At 42.7% G+C, this 25945-nt stretch overlaps 1 protein-coding gene across 1 annotated transcript; it reads left to right on the top strand.

The window, feature by feature from the left end:
- The first annotated feature begins 11780 nt into the window (after window positions 1-11780).
- Window positions 11781-25077, top strand: RHEBL1 (RHEB like 1). Its single transcript, XM_063296549.1, has 8 exons — window positions 11781-11832; window positions 16721-16792; window positions 20470-20537; window positions 20914-20996; window positions 21471-21527; window positions 22246-22293; window positions 24233-24317; window positions 24838-25077. The coding sequence occupies exons 1-8, from the start codon at window positions 11781-11783 to the stop codon at window positions 24925-24927; spliced, it is 555 nt and encodes a 184-aa protein (XP_063152619.1). The 3' UTR covers window positions 24928-25077.
- Window positions 25078-25945: the final 868 nt, after the last annotated feature.

Genomic DNA, 25945 nt, shown 5'->3' with positions numbered 1-25945 from the left:
TGCCTCTGGAGCGCCTATCAGAGACCAACTATTTGAATTGGGCCCTGAAGATGGAAATGTATCTTCGCAGAGAGGATCTTTGGCTGCAAATTGGTGAGCAAACCCCCCAAAATCCCAATGCTGAATGGCTGAGACAGGATGAGCGGGCTAGAGCCACCATTATCTTGGGAGTTGAGGACAATCAGCTAGTCCACGTGCGAGGCATGCAGTCTGCAAAACAACTTTGGGACGCTTTGAGAGACTTATATGTAAAGGCAACAGCAGGGAGTAAAGTTACTCTGACGAAAAAGCTGTACAGAGCCTACCTTGCAGAAGGAGATAGCCTTCCTGAGCACCTGCATTATATTCAGCAGCTGTTTGTTGAGTTGCAGGAGAGAGGAATGGAATTTACACCTCTCACAAAATCCTATATCCTCCTGTCCTCACTAAATGAAACGTGGGACACGCTGATTTGTACCCTGGAGGCTATGCCTGAAGCAGACCTCACCCCATCCTTTGTTACACAGCGCTTACTCGCTGAATGGGAGAAGAGAGAGGAAAGACCCCCCCCCCATCTCTTCTGGAAAGCTGCAAGACCAGAAAATGAGGGAAAAGAAGGGAAAGGAACCTGAGGGCACAGCGCTAGCAAGCCAGAGATGCTTCACTTGTGGTTCAGCTGGACATTTGCAAAGAGACTGTTCCATAAGACCCAAGAGTAGAAAGACAGAGCAGAAGAACACAAGGGCAACACAGAAGAAGGCTCTTCAGACAACCCAAATTGCACAGGTTGCTGATGTCAGCAGGAAAACCTTCCAAAAGAATTCCAATTCACAAGGTTCGATGATACAGAGAAAAGAGTTTATTTGTAACGCATTTGCAAAGGCGGGTTCCTCCAGGTAAGAAGAAGGAACCCTGAACAAACTCAGCTCAGGACTTTTATACCCTTTCTGCCTCCCCCTCCTTAGAGGGCTTGGCTTACAATCTTGCTAAATTTCGTCCGTTAAGACCTACGTTCGACCCCATGAATTTGAAACATTTACCCTTCATATGAATTTGAAACATTTACCCTTTTTATTTCACCCCCAGCTCACAATCCCCCCTTTTTCTTTCTGCCCACTTTTGTTTCGAATTCAAGTAGCATGGCTTGCTCATTTTTCCAAGAAATACAACAATTCTCCCAACAATTCTTTAAGCTTTTAGTACATAATGGAGCATACTGAATACAGCAACACATACACAGAAGAATACAAATTACAACAATCGTAATCAGCAAAAGCTGTTTTACCCATCCAAACCCCGGTAACCAATCCAATTGCTTAAGAGGAGAATGTCTCTATAGTTTAGGCCCACTCCAAGGTTTGCCCATATGGCTCGTCCCACTGCTGTTCCCACTCCTCCACCTATGGGGTTTTGTATATTCCTCCTGTTTCTCACTCTAAGGTGCCTAGGAAGATGATCCTGAGGTACAACTCGCAAGTTTGGGGATACCTTTCCAATAGTACACACCCCCTTCCAAGGTAATGGTAATCCCTTATAAGCCCTTGGGCCGCATAGGAACCAATATCCGGGTCCCAGAAACAAATACCCAGGGTCATTTTGCTCCACTCACTCTCACTTAAAGGAATAAAATCCCAACTTCCCCCTTCTGACCCATGGGCTGGTATCTTCCCACATATCCAACAGTTGGTTTTATTTAATAACCTTGCATGTTCTTCTGCCCTCTGGATCCATTTATTTTCCTTCCAGGATGTATATGACCAAATTAAAGGTAAAAACAGACACAGAGACACAAAAGAGTTCATTTTTTTAGAGTTAATTTCAGGGGTTGCCCTTCCACTGGGGAGACCGTCCACTTCTTCTCAGGGTCCGGGGCTGCTTTCACCCTGCTGTGGTGCGTCCAGCCTCCTTCCCTGGTACGAACTGCTGATTCAGTAGTTAGCAGCACTTGGTACGGCCCTTCCCAGCTAGGTTGCAACTTTTCGTTCTTCCAAGTTTTAATTAAGACCCAACTGCCAACTTCATGTGGATGCTGGCTTCCACTCAGGGGGGGTCATTGCGCCAACAATCCCTGTTTGTAAAGAGAAAACAAAGAGCACGACAGTGCCTGCAAATATTTTTTCAAAAACAAATCCCTATATTCAGGAATAGGATTCCCCAGCTTTGCTAGATACGGTCTTCCCATTAACATTTCAAACGGAGAGACTCCCACGTCCTTCCTCGGGCAAGTACGCATCCGCAAGAGTGCCAGAGGAAGGTTTTTTGTCCAGGGTAACCCATTTTCCAAATGCAACTTAGTCAAATGTTTCTTTAGTTCTCCATTAGCTCTTTCCACTTTTCCACTAGACTCAGGATGCCACGGGGTATGAAAATCCCATTTGACCCCCACTGCCTCCATGACCCCCTGCAATGCCTTCTGGGTAAAATGTGTCCCTTTATCAGAGTCCACACTCTCCATCATCCCGTATCTCGGAATGATCTGCTCCAATAAAGTCTTAGTCACCACAGCCGCTGTAGCTTTTCTTGTTGGAAAGGCTTCTACCCATCCCGTCAAGTGATCTTTTATTACCAGCAAATACTTCCACCCCCCTTTTTCTGGCAGTTCAGTATAATCTATTTGCACTCGCTGGAATGGCCAGGAGGCTAAAGGCCTCCCTCCAGCTTCCTTTTTTCTTGCTGCCTTTTTATTCACTTCCAAACAAATTAAACATTTCCAGCATACACTATGAGCAATGGTCCACATATTCAGACTCCAATATGTTTGTTTTACAGCTTTTACCAAAGCATCGGTTCCCCAATGCCCTCCTTCATGTACTTTCTCTAAAATTCCCCTCATCGTTTCGGAAGATACCACTTCCGCTCCCTCTTTTGTTCTCCAACCTTTCTCTTTCTTTTCGCAACCTTCAGCTTCTAACTTCTTCTGTTCCCTCTCACTTGGCTCCCAGACAAACTCCTCAGGCTTTTCCAATACTGGTATTAGAGCCATTTGGAGCTCTATCTGTCCAGCCGCCTCCTTAGCCCACCTATCAGCCCATCTGTTTCCCACTACCTCAGGACTCTGGCCTCGCTGATGAGCTGGTATATCGCTGCGCTGACCAACTCAGAGGCAAAGCTCCCTCTCTATCACTTCCCCATTCCCTTCAACAATCGCAAAACCCAACTTCCTCTTTCCCTCTTCTACTTTGCTTGACCCATCCACAAACCATCTTTCTCCGGTGCTTAATTGTGGTGTTATTACAGGGAAAAACTTCTTTCCCTTTTGTCCCCTTCTAACCATATTTTCCAAAATTGTGTACCACCCCATAGGCATTCTTTCTCTCAAGTCATCTCAACATCACAAGTTCATTCTTATTTCTCCTCCACTTTATTTAATTCACTTTTACCCAATTCCCTTCCACACAAATTAAATTGGTCACCTACTCACAGCACTGAACACATGGCACAATCAAATCCCATGTCCCTCCATTCACAGCAAAGCCAAAAATTTGGAAGACCCGCAGCCTGGCCAGGGCTATGGATTTCCAAAAACCTGAAGCATTCCCCCTTTACTGTGGAGGAGTTCAGTTCCTCTAAAGGGACAGGCTCACGTTTAACTCCTTAAGGGACAAGCTCACATAGTTTTTTCTCTCCCTTCCTTCCCTCTTCAGACTTTCTCTCCTCAGCTCAGGACAGATGCCCATGCCACACACACACATGAGCACACACACACACTCTCTGCACCATTTCCCTCAACAAATATACATACCAATACACAGGCAACTACCTACAAATGGAAAACATTTTCACATACTCATACAAATTCTGACAGTCCTGAAGGACTCCCAGGATTGATTTCTACTGGTTCTCTTCTTCCCCGCCATTTCCACACCTATACTTTCCTCATCTCTGAGTGGCGGCGTCCTGCTGTGTTCCCTTTGTTCCATAACCTCCCTTATTGTTGCTACCATGATCCTGCCCTCCTGCTTACGTTTTTCTGTTTCTTTTAAGAAATCCTCTATACTCTCCTCAGCCCATCTTGCTTACTGCCTTCTCTCACCCTGATCCTTGATCAGCACTAGCCCCTCTCTGCCTTCTGATTGTTTTACACCCAAGGTAGAGTCCTCCAGCCCACGCTGGATTTGCTTTCCAGCAATTTTAAGCCTCTGACTGTCGGGGGCAAAACCGGGCCGGCCTCCCAGCAAGCGCTGGCTAGTTTTAAAGTCCGACCTCAACCTATGGCATCGAGACGAGTTTAAAAAGGCCTTCCTCATCGCTGCTGTCCTCTTTAGTTACAAAAATGCCTGTGGGTGGGTCTGGCCCTTCCCAAGACACATGTTACCAGACTTCTACATGAGGCACCTGGTCCGTGAGACCATGTTCCACAATATAGTTCTTTAATTGAGTGATCCAATACCCATCGGACATCCCATTGGGATCCCAAAAATAGGGACGTTCGGGATCGACCAATGGGTATTTTGGCCACTGTTTTGTGCACAGCTTAATCATCATCACCTTCTCTAATCCTCTGGTATACCTTTTCAGCCATGGCATGCTCCACTGGTTTATAACCAGTCCTAAGGGCACATCCGGATCTGGCCCTCTGCTGGATCCTACTCGATTGCCAGCCTCCAGTCTCCTAGGCAGTTTGCTCTGTGCTTTCCCCATGACTGATCGTTCTCTTCCTGATCTCGCCCCAAATAGGAGGACTCCAGCCCACGCTGGATACGAATTTTAAGCCCTCTCTTTCGCAGCGAGATCCTATCAGACTCCCAGCAGACGCTGGCTATTTTTAAAGTCTGACTCCTTCAACACCCACCCCCGATGGAGCACTACAGCCGACCTGAGGCACCGGACTCTCACGGCTACCTGCAGGAACTGCGACTGTTTAACCACCCACACCAAAGAGTTCCTCGGTCAGTCACGTCCTCCCACAAGCCTTACAACTCACCTATTCCAGCTCTCGTCAGAGCCTACGACTGGACAACGCTCAACTGATCCTCCTCGATCAGTTGGCCTCCAACCGGTTGGTCTTCTCCACCCACTGCTCCAACAGTCGGGCTTCGCTTCTTTTCTCTGGATCGTCGCTCTGTATAGGAACCTGGACAGGCGGTCCCGAGGGGTCTCAAGCAGGGACACTTCAACAATGGGAAGCGGTGGCCACTTACCCTCTCACTGCAACCCCTCTGGATCGGTTCTGAACCTCAGGCTCCTGGCTGGCTCGCCAAATTGTCAGCGGGAAAACCTCCCAAAAGAATTCCAATTCACAAGGTTCGATGATACAGAGAAAAGAGTTTATTTGTGTTGGATATAAAAATCACGAAAACTGGACCAGAGAGTTCTGAAAAGGAACTTACTTTATTGAGCGGTTTGCAAAGCGCGGTGGGCACCTCGACCAGGCTACGCAGAGTCTGATCGAAAGGAGAGATGCCACACCCTTTTCCTTTGTTCGGACCCTTATATACATTCTTTGGTTGCTCTTTCCTGCCCCGGGATAGGTGGGTTCACAATCTATAGGTCATTCCTTTGCCCGTCACCTTTTCCCTAGCCTGATCTCCCATTGATTGGGGGTCTCAGACGCACAATCTTCCGACCGCCTCATCCCCTGGACCCTCACCCTTATTTTACATGTGTTAATAGACATTCTTATCTTGAGACATCCCGGACATTCCAAGGCCTTCACACATTGAAAGTTTTAATTGGGTTAGCTATTATCATTTGATGAGTTTCCCACTATCTCTTCCTGACTTGTTGTTAGTTTAAATGTGTAACATTGTGTTGCTCACTAGTTTAAACTTTTTACATATATTGCTTCCCCCCCTTGCTATTAACTAGTATTAGTATTTGCACCTAAAAATCTCCCCCAACTAAGATCTATATAATATTGCTTTATATGGTTATATATATAGATCTTCCTTATTTACAAATTGTATTTTTCTATACCTTACATTTGTAACGCATTTGCAAAGGCGGGTTCCTCCAGGTAAGAAGAAGGAACCCTGAACAAACTCAGCTCAGGACTTTTCTACCCTTTCTGCCTCCCCCTCCTTAGAGGGCTTGGCTTACAATCTTGCTAAATTTCGTCCGTTAAGACCTACGTTCGACCCCATGAATTTGAAACATTTACCCTTCATATGAATTTGAAACATTTACCCTTTTTATTTCACCCCCAGCTCACACTGAGAAGGGTAATTCTGATGTATGGGTGTTAGATTCTGGGGCCAGTTGTCATTTATGTAATTGTAAAAGCTCTTTTGTGTCACTGTCTAAAACTGAAAGACAAAGTGTATCTTTGGCTGATGGGTCTGTGACCAAAATTATGGGACAAGGTGACTTGTATTTATCCTGCTTAGGAGAAACTGTAAAAGGTGTGTTGTATGTGCCAAATTTACAATCAAACCTTTTATCTGTGGCACAATTGGCTGCAACAGGGTATATCATAACATTTAAGAAAAATGGTTGTGAGATACGTAAAAATGGGAAATTGTGTGCTACTGGTATGTTAAAAGACTCCTTGTACATTGTGCAAAATGCAAGGAAGCCAAGCTGCAAGGCTGCAGTTGGCAACACACCATATCATGACCAATGTGTACATTTGATGCACAGGAAATTTGGTCATGCTAATTTCAAGTATATAGCACAAATGCCACAGCTATGTGCTGACCTAAAGATAAAACCCTGTGATAAATACTTAGATTGTGTAGTTTGCAAAGAATGCAAAACACTGAAAGCTCCTGTGAGTAAGCACAGTGACAGAGTTACAACTAGACCTTTGGAAATTGTACACTCTGATATTATTGGTCCTTTTGCTCCAAGTCTTGGACAAGCAAGGTATGCAATGACCATCATTGATGATTTCTCAAGATACACATTTATCTACATCTTAAAACATAAAGATGAGGCATTTGAGAAATTTAAAAGTTTTGTGACATGGGCAAATGGAAAATTCCCTAGGCCTGTATCTGCACTCCAATGTGATAGAGGAGGAGAATACCTTTCTCACAAATTCAGAAGGTTCCTAATGGAAAAAGGGATAGAACAAATTCTTTCTAACCCGTACACCCCTCAGCAAAATGGTGTTGCTGAAAGAAAGGGCAGAACCTTGCAAAATGCGATGGAATGCATGTTAAAAGATTCACGATTATGTTTTACGTTCTGGGGAGAAGCTTTATCGACTGCTTGTTATGTTCAGAACAGGTTGTATAACTCTGTGATTCAGGACACTCCATTCCATTTGTTTTATGGTGTGAAACCAAAGGTAAGCCATCTTAGAGTGTTTGGTAGCACTGCATGGGTTCACATTCCAAAACAGCAGAGAAGGAAAGGAGGCCCCACAACAAAGAAAGCCATCTTTGTTGGCTATGAACAAAGCCAGAGGAGCTACAGGTTCATAATGGGAGAGAAATTAATAATTAGCAAAAGCGCTTCTTTTGCTGAACAAAACTGGGGGATATTAAATTCTAGCTCTCCAGTTGAACTGACCACCACAAGAGAACAGCAAGGACTTGCTGATGGTGATCTTTTGCCTGATGAGGACATTAAACCAGAAAAGCAAATTGAAGATCTGTCTGATGAGATAGATGCTTCTCAGGAAAGTGATAGGAGTCAAAATTTAAGCCCTGTATTACCTCGCAGATCTCAGAGGAGTAATAAAGGCGTTCCTCCATCACGTTTTCAGGCTGAAACAGTAAAGGCTTTTCACATATTCACAGAACCTGAGTCTTTAGAACAAGTGAATGCTTTACCACCTAAGATTGCACAAAATTGGCATTCTGCCATGCAACAGGAATTAGCATCCTTGAAAGAAAATAAAACATGGAAACTGGTAAATCTACCTCCCAATGAACGCTGTCTGGGTTGTAGGTGGGTTTTCAAACTGAAAAGGGATGCTGATGGCAAAATCCAAAAATATAAAGCAAGGTTGGTTGCAAAAGGGTTCACTCAAAGGAAAGATTTAGACTTTGACAAGACTTTTGCACCAGTTACTAAAGGTGAATCAATTAGATTATTGTTAAAAGTTGCTGCACTCAAGGGAATGTCAGTTAACCACTATGACATTCAAACTGCATTTCTCTATGGTGATTTAGACCACAGATTATACATGCAGCAACCCCCTGGCTATGAAAAAGGGGAGACTAGTCTGTGAACTGCAGAAGTCAATCTATGGGTTAAAACAAGCTGCTAGATCCTGGAACCAAAAAGTAGATGAAAAGCTGCAGAATTTTGGTTTTGAAAAAGGAAAAGCAGATCCCTGTGTATATATGAAGGACAAACAAGGCTGTATGTATCTGTGCATTTATGTTGATGATTTGCTGCTGTTCACATCAACAGAAAAACAAAGGCTTGATTTTGAAGCCTGCATGAAAAGCCATTTCACATTAAGAAGCCTTGGAATTATAATAACCTAGGTTTGGAAAAACACAGGAAGAAAAATGGTAACTTTCTGTTAAACCAAAGGGGAGATAATGGTAATGTGAATGGAAAGACATATAAAGTCAGAGAAGATTGGTTTGCATCTTAATCTGTAGTGTAAAAAGGGGAGTGTTAAGGTTTCCCTACTAACAGATTAAGCTACTTTTATACCTAATCATTTGGCCAGGTGAAGGGGTTGCATTTGATTGTCTCCTCTCACGTGCTTCATGCAAAATAGCCTGGGGGGAGGACCTGCCCGGACTTGTTCTTCACTTCCTTTTTTCTCTCTGCTGGAAATGTAGCTCAGCAAGGCTTGCTCCAAAAAGGGAGCTAGGTCCTTTTGCTTTTGTTTTTGTTTTCTGTAAATAAATTATTTTTATAGAAATGCTTGGTGTGTGACTTTTTTGACCTCTCCTGGGCTAAAGGCTTTCCCAGCATTCTGCAACATGGACAAACCTAGCATTAAGCACAGCTTATCAGAGGGCTAGACCTACTGTTAAATAGGGGAAAGTGGTCTACAAATGCATTTTGCATACCAATAAAAGATAGGCACCTTGATTACATTTTAATAGCATCAGGAAGTTTCATTGGGATTTTCTGCCCCAGGTGCAGAAATATCTTGGGTCATCACTGTGTTGAGATAAAGATGCAGTCTTTAGAGCAAGTCCTGTCTAACTATTTCCCTTGTTTGTCTCCTTTGTTGTAATTTTGTCTTATTGTATTTCTATTTGTTTTTTATATTGTGAGCTGCTCAGAGTCCTGAAGTTGAACTGAATAATAAACCAAGATTAACATATTTAGTTAGAGGAAGAAACATACATCTACATGAGCCAAGTGCTCCCAAGTGGACAGTGCATGACTATTGTTTTGCGAAAGTAAGTGAATACCAACACCATTCTTATTGATTACTTGGCAAAGATATTGTGGAACAACCTCCCCAGTCCCCCACCTCCAAAGTTCGGGTGGCCTCTGATTCTGCTGACCTTCCAGAAAGCCTTAAAACTTGGCTCTTTCCTAAGGTTGTAGGGACCTTTTGTTTTTGTGCCTGGTTAGCCCCCCAAAGTTATTTGATTAAGATGGGTAGCCATATACATTTGCAGATAGAGAAGTAAGGAAGGAAGGAAAATGTGTGTATGTAAGCATATACATGGTGGTTTGGTATAACCAAAAAGCACATCGTAAGTTAACAGCTGCATCTTTCATTAGTGTTGCTTCAAATAGCTAAATTTAAAAGGACGGTTCTTTCTAAAATGTTAATTTCTTTCAAATCTATTCAGTTTCCTACTGCTAGGTTTCATACATTAAAAGGAACCTTTTCTTCATTTATACATTAAAAATCTAGGTTTAGGGAAACCAAACAATAAAAAGTGTGATGGAGATTTAGGCATGCCACCTTTGAAACAATGTTTTGATGCCTTTCAATTAAGATAATTAATAAATTTAATGAGGAGTTAATATGTTTAATGGGTACAAATTTGTTAGCACTGGAATACCTAACAGAGTAGTACCACTCCTTATATTAAGCAATTACTATCTCAAATTTGTGCTGAAAGTTTACTCCAGAAGTTTGGAAATATAAAATATAATCTGGGCTTTATAATAAAAATAAAATAGGATCTGATTTTTCTCCCAATCTTTGACTGTTCCCTTTTTAAGCATGAAGATTCTCTTACTCAGAACACAGGAGAAGGAGTATAGAGGATTTTATAGAATTAGATATAAACTTGAGGCTAGAAACTTTTTCACTGCTCAATATATTTAGCAAGATAATTAATCACAAATTCTAAATTGGTTTCTAATAAATCAAGATTGGTAATTCCTCCCTAACAATCTAAATCATCTTAAATTACTATTAACAGCACCTGAATAATATTATACACATTTAAAAGAGGTTCTCATCAGCATTATTTAAAATTCTTACACTAAGCAAAGCAAGTCTCCTGAAAGTCTTAAAAAACTTGGGGTTGTCCTCATTGCAAGACAATTCAAATCTGGTCATCTTTTATTTGCTACTTCAATCTCTAAAAATGTCATTATGGACAAAAAGATTGAATATGGGTGTGTGTACGTATTTGTCCCTATGGTCACATAACATACACATGCATAGGATTAGTCCACTTTGGCATATTAATTTGAAAGCAAATCCCTGGAGCTTGTCCATGGGGTTCTCATGTTGATCTCCAAGATGAGGAAAAAGGCACCTGTTTAGATGGTCTCAGAAAGCCAACCAGATTTTTGGTTGAAATGGGGAGGGCAGCACACAGACATGGTAGGTTTATAGAGGGAGCATGGCTGAATGGAGGAAAATAGGCTGCATCAAAATGCTCAAAGTAGAATCTTCCATTGGCTTGGACTTGGATGATCTCTTGCTATGCAGGATTTTAAAACATGGCTTGTTGGAGTAGCCATAATGAACTGCTTCAGACATCACACTATTCTAAAAGCAAAGAAATCACATCACGGTTTAATGCATCGTTAAACCCAGCTAATGCAGCATTAAATGGCCAATGATCTAACCCGATGAATGGCATTTTCCCATCTGCAACGACTGAAGGTGTGGAAGCTGGCTGCGTTATTAGGACACTGTTGGCAAAAAGAAGTTGTAAGCCTTCTTGAAAACAGCTGGCCAGCTCGCTAAAGCAGGACCCCACATTTTCCCGACTTCTTGATTTGCACTGTTTGATAGGCAAGGAGTGGTGTTTCTGCTTTAGAACGATTTGGTTTTTAGGCACGTGAACTGAAGATCTAGATTTCAGGAAGTGCTTCCCTCTCCCATTTAAATCCCTAGGATTTTAGAATTACTTCATTTGGCCTAGATGGTGTTATAGATTCGTCCTGCTGTAAAAGGTTCAAGAACTGCGCGTGGGGGTTGGCGTGCTAAAATAAATAGGCGAGTAAACGCTAACATAAGCCACAGAAGAAAAGGGCAATCGGGGAGAATCAGACCACTTGGCGGAAAGAAACTCGGTATGCATTTTAATTCAGGAATTAAATCTCAATGCGTTCGGCGATGTTTACACCCAAGCAGGATGTGTGTGTGAGAGCAGTCATGCCGGTGAAAGAACCTCAGGCCGCTCTTCCTCCGTCACAGAAGCAAAATAGTGGCGGGCACGCGCTTACGCTCAGTTGTATGTTTGGAACATACACGCGCTCCATTCTAGTCTCTCGTACTTTTCATGAATGGAACTGAGGAATCCGCAAGGCGCACGCGCCTCTTTGCCCCGGGCCAATCAGAAGCGGCGGCTCTAGGCCAGTGTTTTGGTCACGTGGGTGTTTGTAGTTGCGGCGTCCCCGGCTCTACTCGGGCGGGCTCTTTATCGTTCGGCCCGCCCGCCTTGCCGTACCCACCCTTTCCTCTCCCCCTACTACTACCCTTTTCCCCCGCGCTTGGTTGGCCTTGGAGCCGCTGTTGTGCAATGCCGTTCGTGCGCTACCGAAAGGTCGTGATCCTGGGATACCGCTCCGTCGGTGAGTGGCGCCCAGCCCGGCAGGAGGAAAGCTAGGCGCTGTCCGCGGGGGGCACCACGTGGCAGGAGGTGCCGGGCGGCTGGTCTCCAGTGAGCTGTGCGCGAGGAGCCCGTAGCAGTGGGGGAGGGCGCGGGCGTGTAGTTGGAAGTTCGGCGGGGAACAAAGTGAGCGCTATGGAAAGGCAGCCCGGGCGGGCTGGGCACATGCCGAGGGCGATGGCTGGGAGGAGAGCAGCGAGAAGGGTACGGAGGGAGGGGCGGCGGGTCTGCGCCGTTCCTGAGCGCAGCGGCACGTCTGAAGGGCGGCGCACGCGGCGTCTGGGGCTGGGCGAAGATAAAAGAGGCGAAAGCGGCGGGAGTTTGCAGGAGTGGGGATGGGCAAGCGCTAGAAAGTCCGGGAGATTCCCACCTCGGTTGGCCCCGACTGTTCGGCGGGGGCACGTTGTTAGGAGCAATTGCGTGAGCGTGTGAAGTGGTCGTAGAAGATGCCGAGCCGGAGGCAGTCCTCGGACCTTTGAGTGGATCCAGATGTGGTGACTTTGCAGCGGTCTTAGGTAGCGTTGAACTGTGAAGGGGTCTCTTTGCAAGGAGTAATAATAATGTTGTTGATATTAGGGCATCCATATTTTGGCTGCAAAAATCCGGCGTACTCTTTGCTTTCAGCGGTTGTCCGGAGATTTGCAGCCCAGATAGGGTAATCCTGATATTCTGCTCTTTTAATTGCCCAGAACTATGCTTGGAAGTATACCTGGAAAGATCCGGTTAAGTAGGAAATAGAGCTTTTTGATGAAATGATACCCTTTGACTCTTAGTGGCCCAGATTTGGGGATGGGCTCTGCTCCCCTGCTTTGTGGATTTCCTGTCTCTGAGCTTCCTGGGCTTGAAGTTTGTATATAATTTCTCTCTCTGCAGCTTTAACAACGTGGTTGTGCAGAACAGTTAAAGTGTGTCTTGGAAATTAGCTTGATGAAAAAGTAAGGGAGTGGTGTAAAATGCTATTGATAAAGCCATCACTGCAGAGCTTTGCATTCTTGGAGAAACCTTATTTAGATAAAATATTTGGGGGAGGGAATGGGATTAATCAGGAGGAATGTGGCTAAACAGTGCACATGTTTGCATCCAGTGCAACTCTTCTTATTAATGAACAACTTATTTTTAAACAGTCTCTGGAGGTAGATTTTCTGCTCTTCAGGCCAAGGTTGAGTAGCTTGTGAGTAGGCAAAACTTGTAGCTAGTGGGCAGCTATTTCCTGACCTTTACTAGTTTGTCCTCAGGGAGCTATTTGTGCCTACCCAATTCCCAACACATCTGATCTCCTCTTCCCCTGGAAAGAAATGCAAGGAGTCACTGGGGATATGTTTTCTATTAATCCACATGCAGTGGGAGGAAATGAGCATAGGTCAGAGGTTATACATGGGTGTCTGGGTAGTGAAATGGTTTGTTTCCTTGGATTAAATTTCCAGCAGCTTTTTTCGTTTAAGTGATTATGTGAAAGATTCATCTGAGTACCTTTATATGAGAATGTGCTTTAAAAGATTGGAGATTCCCCCCCCGTCCTAATGGATCTCTGGATGTCATGGACCCTTTTGAGAAGTTATGTGTATATTGAGCTGTAATGTGTACACTTGGTTGGTTAATCAACCATCTGTGCCTTGTTTGAACAGATCCAAATGGGTTTTGAGATCACCAGAACTGCTGTTCTGAGTTAATTGCAAAATAAAATGCTCCATGTTTGGACTAAGAATTTGAATTATGAACTTATTTAACTGTACATCAACCTTTGCTGAGTGATGCTGTCTTTAGGACTGTTTTTGCTAGTATGTGTATAAATGGAGATTGATGGAGTCTATAGACATCCAGGCCTGACATCCTAGGGAATTTTTTCCAAACAGGAAAAGACAATGAGTTGATGTTTCTGATTTTCATTAGATGTGGTACTGCCAACAGGGCTAATAAACTGGCAGTGTGGGAGTTGTACGCTTGTGGAAGGGCTGTACAATGTTTTGTTTAATATACCATTTAAAAGGCACCCCCCCTCAAAAAATACCCTGTGAAATAGGTCGGTCTGGAAGACAATGACTGGCTTAAAATCATTCAGTAAGCTTCATAACTGAACAAAGATTTAAATCTCAGTTCTTTCTAACTTATCATTAATAGTAACATTGCTCTGGCTATTCTCAAATTTTAGGCACCCAGTTAATCTTCACTGCATCTGAAAAAATGTAACAGTACGGCATCCTACATTGCTGTAGAATGTATAGATCTAAAATAACGTATTGATATCCTAAAAAAAAGCATATAATGTAAATATTAAGTTTGGTATGGTTAGCTAGAAATTGAATAATTTCATTGTATATTGTACATGCTTCACAGCAAGGTGTACATCTGAGCCAAACAGCTTAATATGGTAGGGGAGCAGGATGCCAAGAGTAACATTCTAAATTCAGCTGTTGTGAATCTTGCTAAACAGTTCCTTGGCTAAGTGTGACAAAGCTTTGCAGATGCACTTGTGTTTTCCTGACGTTTTCTCAGTATCTACAGCTGGGAACTGTTGGCTAAATTACAGTGATGGATGGCAAAACAGTGACCAGCTGTTGGGGGTATGGGGTGCTTCTGATCTGATTGGGAAGAGGTGGGAGTAGAAGCTCCTCCACTGTCCTTTCCTGGGAACATTCCCTTAGTGGCTGTCCAATCTTGGAAACAGGGCTGCTTTAATGAGTCACAAACACGTTCATGCTTCTGTGCATTCTGAAGCACCTCCTCTAAATCAAATTTGAAGCACTGAACAGCTTGCACTTGCACACTAGAGTGGCACTGAGGAAGTAATATTGGGATTTGCTTATCTCCTCACTTTCTTATGAATTATGTATGTGTGTGTCCTACTTCTATGTTGCTAATGTTTTTTTTTATTTTCTGATTCATGACAGTGCATGGACAGACTTTGGATCTTCACCATTATAGTCTTGTTTAGATAGAACATTAATTATTTGAGCTACTAGGTGGCTGGGTTTGCAGAACATGCTAGCTGAGGATAAAGCAAGGTTAGGTAGTTTGTGGTTTAACATCAGATGGCTATTGTCTTGAAACGATGTGTGAACTAGACGGTTATGTTAAGACATGATAGATTTATTTTTGAGATGGCATAGCATATAGTGGATGCAGCAGTTCTGTGTGTGAATCTGGGAACTGAATTTAGCATGCTACATGAACGTGGCCTACCTGTATTCAACAGTGCTGTGTCCCAAACTAAATTTCCAGAAAGAGCTGCACAGACAGCTTGTGTGTATTCAAATACAATAGTGATAGGCAGTACAGTAGTCTGCTTACCTATTACTAAAGAGTGATAAATATTGGAAACATAGCCCAGTATATCTCAGAACTGTGCAGCATATCCTTTGTACTTATTTTGATATTAAATCTTCCAAAATTGAAATTCCAAATGTAATGCATGATATGACAGGATACTTCAGTGTTTCCCAAGAGAAATTGGACAGGGGGAGTGTTTTCAGTCAAAAAGCACATCAAGTCACTGATATTGATGGCTTTCCATTGGAAAAAGAAAGCTTCCTTCCCTTCATTGGGTTGATACAATACAATTCTAAGACACGGTTCGTGTCTTTCGATTTTATTGTAATTTTGTGATTGTTGTGAGTCACCCAGAGTTATTGGGAGTTGGGTGGCATACATGTTTAATAAGATAAACAACAGCAAGCTTTAAATTTATTCAGAGTATCAGAAATGAACAAAACCCAGAGGTTTTGCATGCAGATATACCATTAGTTGTTCCAAGTGCTGTATTCCAGTACTGTAACTTAGGGCTGGGAGGAGGAATCATATTGTTAAACAATTGGTAATCAGAAGTCTGCTCAATCACCCAGACTCTTCCAATAGTTCCAGAGCTGCCATCAATCCAACACTCTTGGAGCCCATTTTATCAGATGCATGCAGTTTGTATCATTTAATAAGTAAAACTGTGTTTATTCCTGTCCTCACTTACCCCACGCTACAGATTTTAAACAATGGAACCTAAAGGTCATGCAATTCAAAAGCTGTAATGGGCAAAGAACATATTTACTTCTAGAAAAGACTAGACAACCCTTTGACCCATTGGGTCATCCTTTGAGAGAAAGGTAGTTAGTCTGATGTGACCAGAAAGAACAGTATATTTTTGGCTGACCATATTTTTTTGCCCCAATGCTGTACAGTCCCATGATCATCTACGAAGAGTATATATCATAAATAGAAAAATAATTGTAGTGGTGAACAAACTTCAATAATAAGTCAATATTTACTTACCTAACAGAAACAGAATGACCATGGGTGGGCAAAAAAGCAGTGGGAGCGATTTCCGACTTCCTGCTGGCTTCCCCATTGACTTTGTGGGAAGCTGGCAGGGAGCATCGGAAATCACAATCATGTGACTGCGGGGATGCTGCAATGCACACAACTTTGTGAATAAAACGGGTCTGAACATTGTGGAAATTTCAATTCCCCAGGAGTGATGGGTCCTGGATTTTGTACGCATTCTTTAAGTTAGTGGACTTTAGGTCCCTTGATTCAAAAATTGTGGTAAAATGCACTGGTTGGGCTAACTTGGGGGTACAAACAGGTAAACACAATGAACATTTTAGTAGTATATAGATAAAAAAAATGTTCCTGTTCATGGCAGACCTTCACATTATACAGAATGTAAACGACTTTGTTTGATTTTCCCCTTTTGGATATGTTAATCTTAATTATTGCAGCTTTATTCTGTTATCTTCAACAGTTCTAAGAGCAGGATCATATGAATGTATTTCTGTTGTCTTAAACTGTATTGTATTCTTGTTATCTTCATAGCCAGTAAATCTCTACAGCAATAATTTCTTTTGCCATTCTTTCCTCTTCAGGTAAAACATCTCTTGCTCACCAGTTCATCGATGGGGAATTTCTGGAGTGCTATGACCCCACGGTGGAAAGCAGTAAGTGCTATAGTTATGCTTTTATTAGACGTATTTCTTTTCTTCCTTGCTAGGAAGAAAAGGTGTGAGGGAGAGGAGGGGCTTGATAAATAATAAAGTTGGCTTATGTAACCTCGAGTTTATGCCAAGAACATTAGTTCTTGTTGCATTAGTTCATGTTGGCACTGTGTTTGCTTGAAAGGAAGACTATCCCGATCCTCAAAGGAATAGTAAATAGGGAGAAATACATATATCCTGTGCATGCCGCACTTCCCTGCCTTGTCAATGTACGATTGCCAACTCCAGCTAAAACCAGCCCTTGCAATTCCCTCCCCAACAAATGGTTCCAGCACACTTACATATGTGTTTGCAAATGTACATTTATGTGTATCTGCCAGCACCTATTCTTCATAAATGAAAGCCAGGATTCCAAATAAGTATGTATACAGTGAATTAATAACTAGTTCAAATTAATTGTTTATACAGTATGATGTCCCAGTTATAAAGTTGGTTGTCCCATTTGTGTATATAAACCATTTCCTCTTGCACAGAAACGTATGACACACACAATGTTCATGTCTCTCCTTCCAGCAGAGAGAGTAAAAAGAGTGAAACATAATGGAGGTGGGATGAGGGCAAGGGACAGGTTACATTGCAAAGGTGAGGGGGGAAAGTGTGCATGTGGGTGGAGATGAAGGGAAGACCAGAGGTAAGGGACAAGGAGGGGAAAAAAATAAAAACAAGCTCTGTTTACATCTTGCACAAAAGGATTCCCTTCACAATGGAACTCCTCCCAAGGTCTTCCATTCAAAGGTGCCCCGACTTTTCAGCAGCAGAGTCTGCAGCCACTTATACCTCCACCCATTCATACCGTATCTTGCTTCTGTTGTTTGTGGGCAACTTCCCTGCCCCACCTTGCAATTCACAGGTAATAAATTGTTTGAGGGATTTTGTTGGAATTTTATTATATATTGTTTTATATTGTAAACTGCCCAGAGTCCCTCTGGTCGGAGGAGATGGGCAGTGACAAATTTGATAAATAATAGTTTACATATTCACGTAGTAGAAATTTCCAGGGCTGCAGGGTCTGCAGACGATCACTTCATGATGTTTTGATGCAGTTAATGCGAAAAACATGTTTAAGAATTATGGGGATGCATTTTTTAGTCTTTCCAATCTCCCTTAAAAATACCCAACCATCTCAAAATGGCACATAATAATTATAACTATAAGATTATATTCAATGATTATTCCTGCAATAGGGAATCATTGTTCATACTGTTGAAGTAACTTTCCATAACTGGGTGCCTCCCAGATGTGTTGGGAGAACAGACCCCAGACTTCCCACTGGCTGGGACTACAGAGACGACACTTGGGGAAGACTGCTAGCATATATAAAGGGCAGCTGTCAACTGGTCATTCAGGCATAATTTCATTGAGCAGGAATTACTGTCTGGGCCTGTATCCATTAACTTGGAAGTAAGTACAGTGAAGTCAGCGTGCCTAGGACACAGCCTTTGTATACTCAAGTAGGATGTCCTGAAAAGAGAGAGAATCAAAACTAGCTAATCTTTCATGCACATGAAAATGGCAAGCATTCTGTTAATCCAGTTGGGGACAGTGTGGTGCTGATCACTGAGAAATATGACATCTCCTGTCCTTTTATTCTTCCACCACACCCCCGCATCCTCCAGATGTTTACATTCTTAGAGTCTAGTACATAGGAAAGAAGAGCATTCTCTCTTCTTGCCTGCTCAAAACAATTTTGAGCAGAGTCAAACAAAACTACAGGAGATGTTGGCTTAGATGGTGATGGCAAAGCACAGCTCTGAGTATGAGAGAGCTCGTTTGCTTGCTGTGACTAGAAAGGAATGAGACTGGATATAAATATAGGACTCTAGCACTAATGTCAGCTGCCTATGGCTTGCTATAGAACATATCTCTTATTTCTCAAATTATGCTAAAATCAGACAGGTTTTGAGTGTTTGGGACATAGTGTAAAACCTCACTTAAAACGTCTGAGTTTTTTTTCTTCTGATTAACAGATTCACTAGTACCTCTGTACTCATTTCCTGCTTTGCCGCAAACCCTTCCCCCTGCACACCAGTCCTTTCCTGTTTTTGTAGAAGGTTGCCCTTCCCATCCATTTTATTCAAAGAACAAATGTAGGTTGTTGGAAGGCAGGTTTGCTTATACATCTGTTCCATCTGCTGAAATAGTTAAGTTGGTTTCTCATTGCTTAGGGCACCGTTTCTCAACCGTGGCAACTTTCGGATGTGTGGACTTCAACTCCCAGAATTCCCCAGCCAGCTTTGCTGGCTGGGGAATTCTGGGAGTTGAAGTCCACACATCCGAAAGTTGCCACGGTTGAGAAACACTGGGTTTAGGGCAAGTATCGCTCATGAGGAGAGGAGGTTTACCTAGCAAAAGCATTTACTGGAGCACAGCTAATTTAGCAATACATCGTTAAAAGAGTTGATACATGTATACATTTGCCCAATAAATCCTCATGAACTGAACATTATTTCTGCAGGTCATCAGGGATGTAGTGCAGGCATTCTTTAGGACTGTTAGACTGCCTCTCCACTGAGCAGGGCACCCTGTTGTAATTATGCTGCTGTGCTTTCCTATGAATAATATGCTCACCTAAGTTTGCAAGCGCCAGCGTACACAGCTGGTAGCTCCTCCAAACCATTGGCTATGACACTCAGGCCCCCTTCCTGATGTGCCTTTATTATTTCAATATGAGAATAGGAAATTATTAAATATAAGGGTAATCATATTTAATAATTAATTTTAATTAAATGGGATACCCTCTGGATGTGATGGACAATTGCTCTGATTTCATTATGCCGCCAGAATGTGCGGACCATTGGGCATTCTTCCTTGCCAGCATAAATCTTTACAGCTGAACAAGTTGGCATGTGGTTTCTGCTGAAGACTTGCTGTAGCTGACTGCCTTGCCAACTTCTGAAGCACCATCTAGAACTAAATGTAGCTGATTTCTACTGTCATTTACAAACAACAGTTGCTTTGGAGGGTGGAACACCAAGAGGTATTAACAAAACACTCTTCATTTGCATTTGTTGTCTTGCTTCTTCTCATCACAACTTAGGACCTTTCCTTGCAACCTACTCTACATATATATACATATATATACACACACATACTCTACATAAAGTAGTTCGGTGTGGCTTGCAGCTATACTGCTAAAGGCTGTCATAAGATGACAGACCTGCCTGTGCCCAGGCAGTCTTTTGAGTGCCTCTGGTGGATGAGAGATTTCCTGATGGGCCTCACTGGAAGAAGGGGCTGCTAGCTTTCCCCAGTCTGATACACTCCAGAGGGGTTGGGGGCTACATTCTCCATCAATCCTTAATCAGTATTAAGGGGAGCTTAACCTAATTCATTTGGATGGAGCTAACTTGGGGGTATCACCTTCCCCAGTTCAGATGAATCCGTACTAATTTGGTTGTAGGAGGGAAAAATAGAACGAGCTCAGACGTTGGGGAAGGATAAAGATGTCTCACCTGGTTCTAGGCCAAAGCTGGCTCTGGCCCAAGGAAAAACTGAGGTGGCAAAGGAATCAAAATAGCTCAAGTGTAGAGCAGCTCAGGGTGTTGCTTAATTTTAGGAAGGGATCAGAGAGGCTCAGGTAACATCTGTCATCTACTTTCTTTCTTCCCCTTTGATTTAAGCTTACAACAAAATGTTGATGGTGGGAAAGGACGAATTCCACTTGCAGCTTGTGGACACTGCAGGACAGGTAAAGTAAAATATTTTTGTTTACAGCAAATCACTTGCAAGTGTAGACTTCCCTGCTCATCGCCTGGGATAAGAGATAAACAGCTTGCACCTTAATGCCGCTGGCTTGGAAGTTGTAGGTGGGGCGGCGGGGTGGATATCTTTTTAGGATTCATCAGTCGTGACTTTGCAAAAGTCCCTTGAGTGGCCAGCAGTCATCTCTCAGAGCTTTAGGATCCCACTGGCTTGAAATTTTTTCAGAAACCACTTATTCACAAAGGCATATATATGCTTGGCATTGGGAATGATCTGTGCCTGAATTAGAATTCCCCCCCCAGCCGGTGTCTTTCAGCAATCTCATAAAGCGATAGGGACTTTTCTTCTTCTGTTTTTCCTAGGATGAATACACTATCTTGCCTCACTCTTTTATCATTGGCATCCATGGCTATGTGCTGGTCTATTCCGTCACATCTCTCAGAAGGTAAGAGGGCATAGAGCCTGATTACAGTACAAGGCATTGGCCAATGAGGTCTTGTACCCTGATGAAAACACGGGAATTGCCTGAATTCTGCAGGGTTCTTGAGACCATGAAGTTATTCCCTTGATATTACGAGTCCCCAGAAATGGATCTGGGAAAGAAATCAGAGGCCTGGAATAGCCTTATTAGTCTCTCTAAGCCCAGGTCTGTCTATCCGGAATTCTGTGTTCATATGCCACCGTGTCTTGTTTTTCAGTCACCTTGAAATGCTGCTTATTACAGTGCAGAGTTCTTCATTATTTTCTAATCAAAAGCATTCAGATTTACACTATATTTTTCTGGTGAATTGCTTCCTATACAACTATCCATAAGGGCCATTTTGGGGACAGTGTTTTTAAATGTTCTACTTTTCATGCAGTGCTTGGCTTACACTAAAGATGTAAAGAGCTCTTCTGTTCTTCCTCTTGCCTTTTCCAGTTTTCAGGTGGTAAAGTCCCTGCACAGCAAGTTATATGAAAGCAGAGGGAAGACAAGGTAAACATTAACATGGCGGAGTCCAGGAGGAATGCCGTTCTAGGGGAAGATATTCAAGAATATGAGCATGGAAAGAACTCTTGTCTGAAAGGATGGGGTGGGGAGGGGCTTGAAGGCTTGCCATGTCCCTGTAAACATCTGTAAATGTTAACTTGTTTACCTTACTCCAGGTTCTGTCCCAGAAATAGATTCCAGACTGAACAATAGTGCTAGTAGAATAAATCACTTCTAAATGATGATACTTTTTAGGTTTATATAAAACAAAGCTTTTGCCTGGAATGTAGTGATACCGACGCCGAACTGGATTCCTCTGAGCACTTGCGCGCTGCATTTTTCCTTCTCTAGGGCAGTGTGTCTCAACCTCTGCAAGTTCAAGATCTGTGGACTTCAACTCCCAGAATTCCCCAGCCAGCACGTTGAAGTCCATACATCTTAAACTTGCAGAGGTTGAGAAACACTGCCCTAGGGAGTACGCATAGCACATGTAAAACAACTGAAAGCTTACAACCAGATGTAGGTCTTTCAAGTGTTTTCAGCCTTTGAGATACAAACCTGCAACCTAAAATTCAGAACTGTCCTCCTCATATGCCAGAGTTGTTGCATTGAGTCCGGAGCTGGTGACCCCCTCGGTTTGACGATGGAAGTTACGAGTGAAGTGGGATGACTTCTTTGTTTAGCACACAAAAGCAACCTTTAGAAATGTTCCTTCTTTTGGCAGGATGCCAGTAGTGCTTGTTGGCAATAAAGCTGATCTGTCATTAGAAAGGTAAGACCTTTGTCTATTACTTGAGAAACGGTAGCCCAGGAATAAGAATAGCTTCAATCTCTTTAAAATATCAGTTGTAATCTGACTCGTTTTTCTGTTTCAAGGTTTGAGCTCTAGAATCCAAGTAGGCAACCTTTCTGGCTGGTAGATTTTTGGGATTTTAGGAACATATTTGCAAAATAATTGAAATGGGGGAAATTGTACAGGTAGTCCTCGCTTAACAACCATTTGTTTAGTGATGGTTTGGACTTACAGTGGTGCTAAAAAAACTGACATGGCCAGTCCTCACACTTGCAACCATCGCAGCGTCCCCACAGTCGCATGACCACAATTTGGGCACTTGGCAACCAATTCTTATTTATGACCATCACAGTGTCCCGTGGTCGTGTGATCGCCATTTTCAATCTTCCCCGCCAGCTTCTGACAAGCTAAATCAATGGAGAACCACATGATTTGCTTAACAACCATGTAGTTTGCTTAGTGCCCACAGTGATTTGCTTAATGGCAGCTGCAAAAGTCATAAAATTGGGTTGGATTCATTCAATGACTGCTTTGCTTAGCAACCAAAATTCCAGTCCCAGTTGTAGTCATTAAGTAAGGACTACCTGTAGTTACTTATTCCTAAAAGGGCTTCCTTCTCCCACTCCCTCACCATACTTTATAGTAAAGGTAAAGGTTTCCCTTGACGTAAAGTCCAGTCGTGTCCGACTCTAGGGGGCGGTGCTCATCTCCGTTTCAAAGCCTTGGAGCCGGCGTTGTCCATAAGACACTTCCGGGTCATGTGGCCAGCATGACTCACGGAACGCCGTTACCTTCCCGCCGAAGCGGTACCAATTAATCTACTCACATTTGCATGTTTTCGAACTGCTTGGTGTGCAGAAGCTGGGACGAGCAACGGGAGCTCACCCCGCCGTGCGGTTTCGAACCGCCGACCTTCCGATCGACAGCTCAGCGGTTTAACCCGCAGCGCCACCGCGTCCCCATCCACCATACTTTATACCCTCTGACTTTTTTTTTTTTTTTTTAAACAAGCTTAGAACAAAGTTATGTGGCAGTCATCCACCATTTTTAAAAAATATACCTGTGGGAGATAAAAAGTGCAGGGTATTCTTGTACTAAAGACGCTGAAGCTGGCATTTACAGCATGCCTGCTTCCTATTTAATCAAAAGAATCTTTTAAAAAATTAATAGCATAGGGAGCCGGGTGGGTGTCAAGGGATGCTACACTGCTACCCCCCCAACCCAACCCTGAGGTTTGCTACTTTTATATCTTGCCAGAATTACAGGTAAAGTGAAATGACAATTGTCTTTCAATTGTATGTGACTGCAGGTGACTTCTGGCTACTTCCAGGAGAGGTGGCCATTCCCTTCTTCCAGGACATGCTTTGACTTTCCTATAACCCCAAGAGCCTTTTCTCAGATCGGTTCTTGATAGCATATGGGAAGGTCTCTTTCACACACTTCCTTTTCCTGGGCAGAAAAGTTGTCTCTCTCTGCTTTGCATGAATACCACGGTGTATGTACCAGTCCCTACATCCACATTCCTGCCATTCCAAAGAAGAATTTTATCTTAATTGATCCCTTTTGTAAATAATAAACTGTTATTGGCTCTTGCTCCAGGGATAGGGCTGTGTGTTTTTGAATGTTTATCTACATCAAATCTTGTCTCCGGAGACAACCTCAGTGCATTATTTTTAACTCCGTTCTTAGTTCTTATGGATGTAAGAAGATTTTTGAAAATTAGCATTGAGTGAAAGAATATGATTTGGATGTTTACAAGCTCCTTTATTCTGAGCAGAAAGTATTGCAGGGAAGTCCTGCAGTAGTCTTGATCCATTATGATCTTTATGTTGTGGTTATAATACATCTATAAAAGTTGCCTGCAGTATGATGGTGTTGGTGAGGTTTTGTTTTGCTTTTAATTACTTACCATTTCTAGTCGTCAGGTGAAGACAGATGAAGGCAGGAAACTTGCTGATTCTTGGGGTGCTGTGTTCTTGGAATCCTCAGCAAAAGAAAACCAGGTCTGACTCTGATTTCACCTAAATTAGGAGTGGGGAGTAAGATCTAAAAGTCATAAAAATGCCACTTCAAATGCCCACATAAATCCATTGTCTTTCTGCAGCAGACTACGGATTTTTCACTGGTTTAATTTTGAATGGAATGAGTACGTGGGTTGAGTTCCACCTTGAAGAAAAGAGTAGCTAGGAGTCTTTATCCCAGCATCTGAATATAAGCAGATAACCTTGTTGTTCTTACATTTATTATTAAAGTTTACCAATAGAAGGCAAGCACAGGCATAAAACTAATGCCTCTTAATGGGGAAATGAGTCAGATTTTTCTCTGTCTCCTCAAAATGGGAGGGGAACCTGTTCTTCCTACCATAGTAGCAAAGCTTCAACAGTGCCAGTCATTGTGGTGAGGGGTCAGCATTGATGAGGTATTGTCCACCATCCGGAATGCTGTAAGTTCTCTGCTGCTGCTTAAACACAGTGGTGAAATTTTCCCCTGGAGTGACTCTGATGCCATCTTTCTTCCCTGCAGATGACTCAAGGAATCTTCACAAAGGTCATTGAAGAAATTGATCGTGTGGACAATTCTTACGGTGAACAGCGCAATTGCACCATGATGTGATGCTCCTTTCCCCCACCTGATGCTGCTTAGCCAGTGGGAGGGTGGGGGTAAATCAGCAGATCCATGCCAACTCAGGGCAGGTATTGTGGCTACCTGGAGCTCTGAAGAGCAGGTCTGAAGTAGCTTACGGGTAACTCACATGCAGATACAATTATACCTCACCACTTGTCCTCCATGGGAGGCAGCCGTGTTTTGCACATTAGTTTGCTGGAAGCAATCCATGTATGTATTTTCTGTACATATATATATATGAGTGTGTGTTTGCGTGTGTATAGGTATTGCCAAATGTTTACAGGAGTGGGAGCCACAACAGGATCTATTTATGATTTGTGACATAGGGAGTTGTCTGTGTATTTATAACAAAATTATAATTAATCAGCACACAAGTTTACAAAAGGAACTGTTCACAACTCAATGTAACAGAGGCAGCTGAATGTAACATTTTCCCAGTGGGATCCGCTAAAGGCCAGTTCTTTGTTTGATAGTTTTGCTTTCATGATAGCTGAGCCTTGGTCCCGGATGTGTAAGTCAGTTTTCAGTTGTAGCTCTTGCAACACGTGGCCTTATTTTTATCAGGGTGAGATTTCATGCCGCAGCCAGGATCCAAAGTTGGGTTTTTCTTTGCTAGAAATCACAGTGTGGCTAATGTCTCAGCAGTGCTTAATTGACTTTTCTTTGATTATGCAAATAAACTTCTGTAAGAACAATATTTTTGTGGAGAAGGAGAGAAACTTTTGTTACATTTCAGTGTGCTAAACACTGTTCTAATTGCATTGAGCCTCTGTATATAGCAGCTACCTAGTCTGGCTTAATAGTATAAAAAAAAAAAAAGCAAGGCGTAAAATGCTGATCCAAGCTTAACATTTCCATGTCTTGCTTATAACCATGGCCTCTTTTTGGAGGCCTTTTGAAGTGCTGCAAAGAAGATTGTTGGGCAGTAGCTGTGCTATCGTAAAAGGGGCTTAAGAACTGGGCTGATCACATGTTCAGTTACAGCAGTGTTTCTCAAACTTGGCAG

This window comes from Candoia aspera, chromosome 2 (genome assembly GCF_035149785.1).
Source record: "Candoia aspera isolate rCanAsp1 chromosome 2, rCanAsp1.hap2, whole genome shotgun sequence".
Classification (NCBI taxonomy): Eukaryota; Metazoa; Chordata; class Lepidosauria; order Squamata; family Boidae; genus Candoia; species Candoia aspera.
The sequence above is the reverse complement of the archived record's forward strand: the minus strand, read 5'-3'. Positions and strand labels throughout refer to the sequence as shown.

Excerpts from the sequence above, each read along its gene's own strand:
- RHEBL1 (XM_063296549.1), top strand. The coding sequence starts at position 11,781 with ATGCCGTTCGTGCGCTACCGAAAGGTCGTGATCCTGGGATACCGCTCC. Across the intron at positions 22,294-24,232 it reads GCTGATCTGTCATTAGAAAG|TCGTCAGGTGAAGACAGATG; the intron begins GTAAGACCTTTG and ends TACCATTTCTAG. Across the intron at positions 24,318-24,837 it reads CCTCAGCAAAAGAAAACCAG|ATGACTCAAGGAATCTTCAC; the intron begins GTCTGACTCTGA and ends TCTTCCCTGCAG.